Below are 6773 nucleotides of genomic sequence, written 5' to 3'. Positions count from 1 at the left end.
TGCATGGTGATAGGCTGGGGTCCACTTTTAGTTTTCTGCATGTGGCCGCCCAGTTTTCCCAGCACCAGTGTTTGAAGGGGCTGTGATTGTTCCATTGTATGTCTTTGGCTCTTTGTCTAATATCAGCTGACTGTAGGCCTGTGGATTTATTTCTGGATCTTCTATTCTATTCCATTGGCTTTCGGGTCTGATTTTGTGCCAGTACCATGCTGTCTTTGTTAGTATAGCTCTATAGTAGAGTTTGAAGTTCGGCATGGATATCCCTCCCATGTTGTCTTTATTCCCTAGAATTGTTTTGGCTATTCTAGGTCTTTTCTTGTGCCATATGAATTTTTGGACTGTTTTCTGTATCTCAGTGCTGTATGTCATTGAGATTTTAATAGGAATTGCATTGAATTTGTATATTAATTTTGGCAGTATTACCATTTTCACTATATTAAGTCTGCCTATCCAAGAGCTTGGAGGTCTTTCCATGTCCTCCACAATAACTTTTCTAATGAGCATTCACAACCCCAAATAGGTTTGAGATGTAGAAAGATTTCTCTTAGTTGGAATGTTATATCATTTGATATTTGATATGCTGTTTTCTCTTACAACTTTTCCCCAGAAGTGATCTATGTCTGCTTGACCTTGGGCATGGGTTTGACGGTCTGTGCCATTGTGCCAGGTCTAGCACCCAGGTGCTGGCCTTGAGCTTTTGTGCTCAATACCAGAACGTTACTATTGGATCAGAGCTCCACTTGTAGCTCTTTGGGAAGTTCACTTGAAATGATTGTCTCAAGGACTTTCATGCCCAGGTTGGCATTGAACTGGGATCCTCAGATCTCAGACTTGCTGAGTAGCTAGCATTCTATACGCATTACTCTCAGTCCCTGGTGCCACAAAATGATCTCACAGTACCATGGGTTTCCATTCTTTTTATTTTTGATTGAGTAATACAGTACATTCTAGATAGAGATTGCCCCACAACTTATAAGTTTGCTTACAACCATTAGAAACACAAATGGTGTTGCACATGTTTCCAGGCTAACTTGACTCCAGAATCCTGATGGTGCATGCACAGGGCACATGTATCTCCAAAGCGCTCAGAGACTGCTGGGGTTTGAGAGCTACCATTGAACTGGAAAGCTCAAGACCAGACTCCCTGTGTCATCCACCCACAGTGAACTTTGGAGCTTATGTCCCCTGGAGAATGTACTTCTCTCCTGGCTTTTGTTTCTGATGCCAAGAAGAGATTCTAGGAGAGAGTTGCCTGATTACACGGCAAGAGCAGAAAGTCTTGCACTACCCTTCCTTGTTTTCACCCAGGAGCCATCAGGCCACAGGATATAGAATTCACAGTCTGAGTCGGAAAAATATTTCTTGCACCAGTTACTATCCTTATTGACACAGATCTGGACCTTGTGGGTTGTCTCCATGTGTGTCAGTGCCTGTGCCAGATCAGCCTGAACCTGGGCAAATCTCCTAGGGCTGTAGAACCCTTGCTTCAGATCCTGAGAAAGATGGTAGCTCTCCAGAGGGGCAGGATAGATCCCTAGTCTCAAGTGGCGCAACCTGGACATGTGCCTCAAGAGGTTCTGCAGGGCGGCCATGGAGATTTTGTTTCCATAGAAACTGAAGAAGCTGAGGTGGAAGCACTGGATCAGAGCAGGCAGGATGGCAGAGAGCCTGTCATCAGTGAAGTCACAGAACTCTAGGGCCAGGGACTCCAGGGTGCTGGTCACTGGATGCAGCAGGGCTCTCAGTCGTTCAGGCCTGAAGGTGTTTAGGACCAAATTCCTCAGACGCAGGTGCTTGAGTTGTCTGGTGCAGGGACATTGAGCCAGAAAACCAAGGTCGGCATCCTGCATCCTAACTTCATTCAGAGACAAGGTCTTCAAAGGCGTCAGTCTCCTCAGGATAGTGGGCAGGTTTCCATCAGAGAAGAAGACGTCATGCACATGAAGCTCCTGCAGGTGCTGTAGGTGCCTTAGCTGTGCCCAGAAGAAGTGGAGATGAATCCATTTTTCAAATGAAGTGTATTGGTGATAGGACCTAAACTTGAGGATGTGAAGGTTTTCCATCTGCCTGAGGTAAGGAGCCAACTTGAAAATCATTTTAACAGAGCAGCTTACTTCATTGAGGACAAGTTCCTGGATGGAGTCCAGACTCACCACCAGCAGAGTCTCGTAGACTTTGGACAAGGAGCTCTGGAGAATCCGTAGCTTTCTCGAGCACAGCTGTACTCTTTTCTTCTTCTTCCTGGCCCACTGGAGCAGGTAGGCTTGGAGATCATCCTGGGCTCCATTTTTGATGGTCAGGTCAATGGCAATCAAGAAGGGCTGCTCTTCAGTCATCCCTGAACGGCGACTTCCTGTGGGTCTGTCAATCAGAACCCCTGAAGAAAAGATTCGGGCCATGGAGGGGTAGCCCTGTGTCCAGATGTCTGGGTGCTCCTTCCGCAGATCTAGCACTTGCAGTTTCACCCCATGAGGGCGCTCCTTGTTGGCAAGTATCAGGTCCAGCCCATCCAGAACAGCCTTGAAGGTTTCCAGGTCTGGTGACTTGGCCAGGTCCCCCAGGGGGAGGCAGGAGAAGGGCCAGGCCTGCACCATGGCCTTGAGCACGTCTGTGTGGCCCCTGGCATAGGCCTCCTGGAAGAGCGAAGGGAACAGCAGCACTGGCAGATCCTCCAGGGCAGATGTGGCCAGGGCCTGGTAGCTCAGCAGACTCTGCATGGCCAGATGCTGGAGTGAGGGTGGAGTCCTGATGCTCATCTTGAGGGAGGAGTCCTGGAGCAAGTGTGGGGCAGCTCTAGGAATCCCAGCAGGGCCAGGCACTGACTGCAGGCTCTGGGACTCTGGTGCTCTTCTCTGATCCCTGGGCATCTTTATATCCCAACCCCACCCTTTCCATTGCAGATGTTCCAATCAGAGTGCAGCTTCTGATGGGATTTCTGAGCCTCTCAGATCACACCTTGCTTGGGTATTGCCCTTGAGAAGAATCCCATCAGTGGAGTACACCAAAAAGTAATAGGGTTAAAGGTGCGACCTACACAGCCCAGCTTCTCTTTGAAATGTAAAACACAATGCACCAGAAAGACTTCCCATCCATCTACAGAAATCCCTCCAAACATTCCCACAGGTGTTCCATTGGCTGAGCCAGCAAGGGACCCAACATGAGCATCCAGCTCAACTTTCTAACCTCCACAAAGACTTCAGGAAATTCTGTTTCTGTATTTCTTTCCCTCCATCCCTTCCTCCCTTCTTCTCTCGTTTCCTTTGTCCCTCCCTTCTTTCCTTCCTTCCTTCCTTCTTCCCTTCATTTCTTCTTGTGAGTTCAACATTTCAATCTGTGAGACCGCAAATTGATGAAGAGTTTGGATGACCTCCTCTGAACATATCCCGAACACTGAGAATTTCCTGGAAAAGTCAACCAGTCCTGGCTTAAGGGGAAATCAGATTTCTGTCCTGGATGTGGCCCAAGTCCCCTCTCAACTGTGTGGGAGCATGGGGAGAGACTCAGGTTTATGGAACTTTTAAGGTATTTACCACTTAGCTCTACGTCCCAAATTAAGGAAGTCATCTACTAGTCACATGTTGAAGTGTATACCTTACTTTGTGCACACACTTTGCTGTACAAAAACCAGTAAAACACTTGGTTCATAGAACCTTGGAATCTGATGTTTGCAGAAGGCTCCAGGTCCCCTGATATCCCAAACTCAGTTTCATGGGTTGGACTCCTTTACTGCCTTGATCCTCGTCACAGCAGGTTAAGGGCCATAAGCAGGTTACAACCGCTTGCTTCCTTATTTCTCTCCTTCTGTCTTTCCTTCCTCCCTCTCTCTGACCCGCCCTTCTTTCCTTCCTGCCTACCTTCCTTCCTTTTTTTCTGTTCTTCCTTCCTTTCTAATTTTGTACTGAAAAGGGGCTTGAAATCAGGGCCGGGGGCTGTACCTGACCTGCTTCTTGTCAAGGCTAGTGCTCTATCACTTGAGCCACAATACTAATTATGGAATCCTAGAAACTCTTTCCTATTTTTGGTACACTTCGCTTTCTTTCTTTCCTTTTTTTCAGTAAGGGATAGGTTTATTCAGTAGACCTGGTGGGACCAGGCAAGATTGGCACTCCATGCGGCTGCAAAAGAGGGTGTCTGGCCCCGGGTTAGGCCTTATATAGGGTAAGGGGCAGTGGGGGGGGGGAGGGTCGGGTGGGGAGAAAGGTGTGTCCAAGTAAGGGGAAGTGGGATCAGGTGGGAGAAAGGTGTGGGCACATTAGATTAAGATGTGACCTCAGTGGATACAGATGTTACCTCTTCCAGGTGTCCCAGTTGCCTAGGTAACGCAGGTCCTAGGCGAAGTCTGTTCGCTGTCCAGGAATGGACCTTACATTGCAGCCTTTTGATAATTATGAAAAAGGGCAAAGATTCTCTCTGGCTACTTCCTGCTGGCAAGGAGCGTCAACAATAGGGGTAAAAGGCTGAGATGTGGTCCCATCTGGGAGAAGGCAGTAGGCAGCAGCTGTCACTTGGGTGTTGAAAATGTTGGTAGAAATGTCCCTATCTACTTCTGACATCTGGCGACTAAGTAGAGAAGTAAGGTGATAAAGGTGAGAATATAAATTCCTGTTCGGTTAATAGGTAGACAGGTATAGACATTGGATGGGCAGGCTTCTTACTTCTATTGACCTCCCGGCTCTGGTTAATTTTGAAAGGGCAGGCACAAAGTAGCTGATGTGACATCATCTCCTCTTACTCTTCTCCATGGTCCCTTCTTCCCCAGACTGGCTGTGTCTAGGTGCTCGTTGCTGGGATGGCTTGTCCCAGTTGGTATTCAAGGAGGTTTGAACTCAAGGCATGGGCACTGTCCCTGAGCACTTCTGCTCAAGGCCAGCACTGAACCACTTTGAGTTATAGTACCACTTGCAGAGTTTGGCTGGTTAGAGATAAGAGTCTTGAGCCATGCTTCCAGCCTGGCTCTTTGCAGGTTAGTTGGGACATGGAGTCTTAGGGACTTTTTGGCCTGGGCTGGCTTTGAACTGCAATCTTTGCCACAATCATTGGGCCTTTGAGTAATGTGGTTTAATTTGTCATAATTAACAGGGAGATAGGCTGCCTTTTGAAGGCCAGCCACTAATCAAGTTATCATCCTATTTCTGCTTTCCCGCCCAGGAGCATCATGTTGATAATTCCAATTGGGCTCTTCCCTAGGCACAACTGTTGCTCCCACTGGAAAGTTAATATCTAAGTGGTGGGCATCATCGGCATGTGCCTGGGCTGCAGTCCACACCCTTTCCTTTTCCTCAGCAGTAAGGGTAGAGGATAGTATTAGATATATGTCCTGCCAAGTAAGGTCATAGGTCTGAGCCAGGTTCTTAAACTGCTTGACATAATTACTAGAATCTTGGGCATAAGATCCCAGCCGCTTCTCAATCTGAGCAATATCAAACATTGAGAATGGTGCATGCACCCTAATTATACCTTCAGCCCCTGCCAGCTCTCGCAAAGGGCACATGGGGTCTGGTGGAGGTTGTGTGCCACCGGTATGAGACCGGGTGTGAGCTGCAGGGGGGGAAGGGAGAGAGGGTGAAGGGGAGGAGAGTGAAGATGGGGAAGGCACCAGATGCTCGGCAGGAAGAGGGGCAGAGTCAAAAAGAGGGTCAGGCACATCAGGCTCCGGAGGGGGCCCTGCGCTATCAGAGTTGGGTGCTCCACATGCCAGGAGGAGTGGAAAGGCCGGGCATGATTGGCATAGGGCAGGGTTGTCCCGGAGAGCAAAGAATGGCTGAATATGAATGACCTCAGACCATTTACCATTACAACGGCAAAAATCATCAAAATCTCTGAGAATGACATAGTCAAAAGTCCCCTCTTTGGGCCATTGAGAATGATTATCCAGTTGGTACTGTGGCCAAACTTGAGTGCAATAATAAATCAGGCGTTCCTTGTTGATGCAGTCAATGGACAAGACATCCAGGGAACGCAGGAGGCATTCCAATGGTGTTTCCTCCTTTGGGCATGACTTACAACAACCCATTAGAAATGCAAGAGAGAAAAATGTAGGAGGGAAAATTCAGTGAGCGAAGGAGGGCTTACCAAATGGAAGCAGTGTAAAAACATAGGAGGAAAATTTAGTGAGTGAAGGAGGGCTTACTGAATGGAAGCGGTGTCCCGACTTACCTCCGAGCCCACTAGAGAGAAGTGGCCGAGCCACCAGAGTCAAGTGTCCTCTGCTCCAGAGGTGACCAGCCTTTCATTTAAAGGCCTAGTAGGTTCTCCGGCATGGTACCATATCTGGAAAGAGGCTGAACGACAGAGATCCCTTAGAAAGTAGAAGTGTGGAGGAAGATGCAGAGGCCAGGAATGGAATTGGTGTGCTGTGTCCGCAGCAGACAGACGGGTTCGCAAAAGGTTGTCAGAACTGTGGGTATTCCTCAGAGCAAAAAGGGAAAAACAAAAAGAATAAAGAGGAAAAAAAACCAGAGAGGAATCCCAGCTATCCTGACCCTTTATCTGAGGTACGGCACCATTTATGTTAGGTCTTTAAAAGGAGGTAGCCGAGTAAGAATAGCACCATGTACGTACGTGGTATTCAGGTAAGGGATAGGTTTATTTAGTAGACCTACTGGGACCAGGCAAGATTGGCACTCCACGCAGCTGGCAAAAGAGCTACATGTTGCTTTCAACTGAGAGTCTCAGATGTCAGACTTCTTGAGGCACTAGGATTATGAGTCCTAGAATGTGTTCTGAGGTATTTCTTGGAGATAATACTCTCACATACATACATACTTGCCTGG

General features: G+C 47.9%; 1 protein-coding gene across 1 annotated transcript; it reads right to left on the bottom strand.

Annotated features, from left to right (window-relative positions):
- Positions 1 to 1256: 1256 nt before the first annotated feature.
- Positions 1257 to 2867, bottom strand: LOC138827714 (PRAME family member 12-like). Its single transcript, XM_070023327.1, has one exon. The coding sequence runs from the start codon at positions 2865 to 2867 to the stop codon at positions 1257 to 1259; it is 1611 nt and encodes a 536-aa protein (XP_069879428.1).
- Between the last annotated feature and the right edge of the window lie 3906 nt (positions 2868 to 6773).

This window comes from Dipodomys merriami, unplaced genomic scaffold (genome assembly GCF_024711535.1).
Source record: "Dipodomys merriami isolate MVZ:Mamm:240054 unplaced genomic scaffold, mDipMer1.0.p SCAF_16, whole genome shotgun sequence".
Taxonomy (NCBI): Eukaryota; Metazoa; Chordata; class Mammalia; order Rodentia; family Heteromyidae; genus Dipodomys; species Dipodomys merriami.
This window is presented reverse-complemented; position numbering and strand designations above follow the sequence as displayed.

Coding starts and splice junctions, on each gene's coding strand:
- LOC138827714 (XM_070023327.1), bottom strand. CDS start 2,867: ATGCCCAGGGATCAGAGAAGAGCACCAGAGTCCCAGAGCCTGCAGTCA.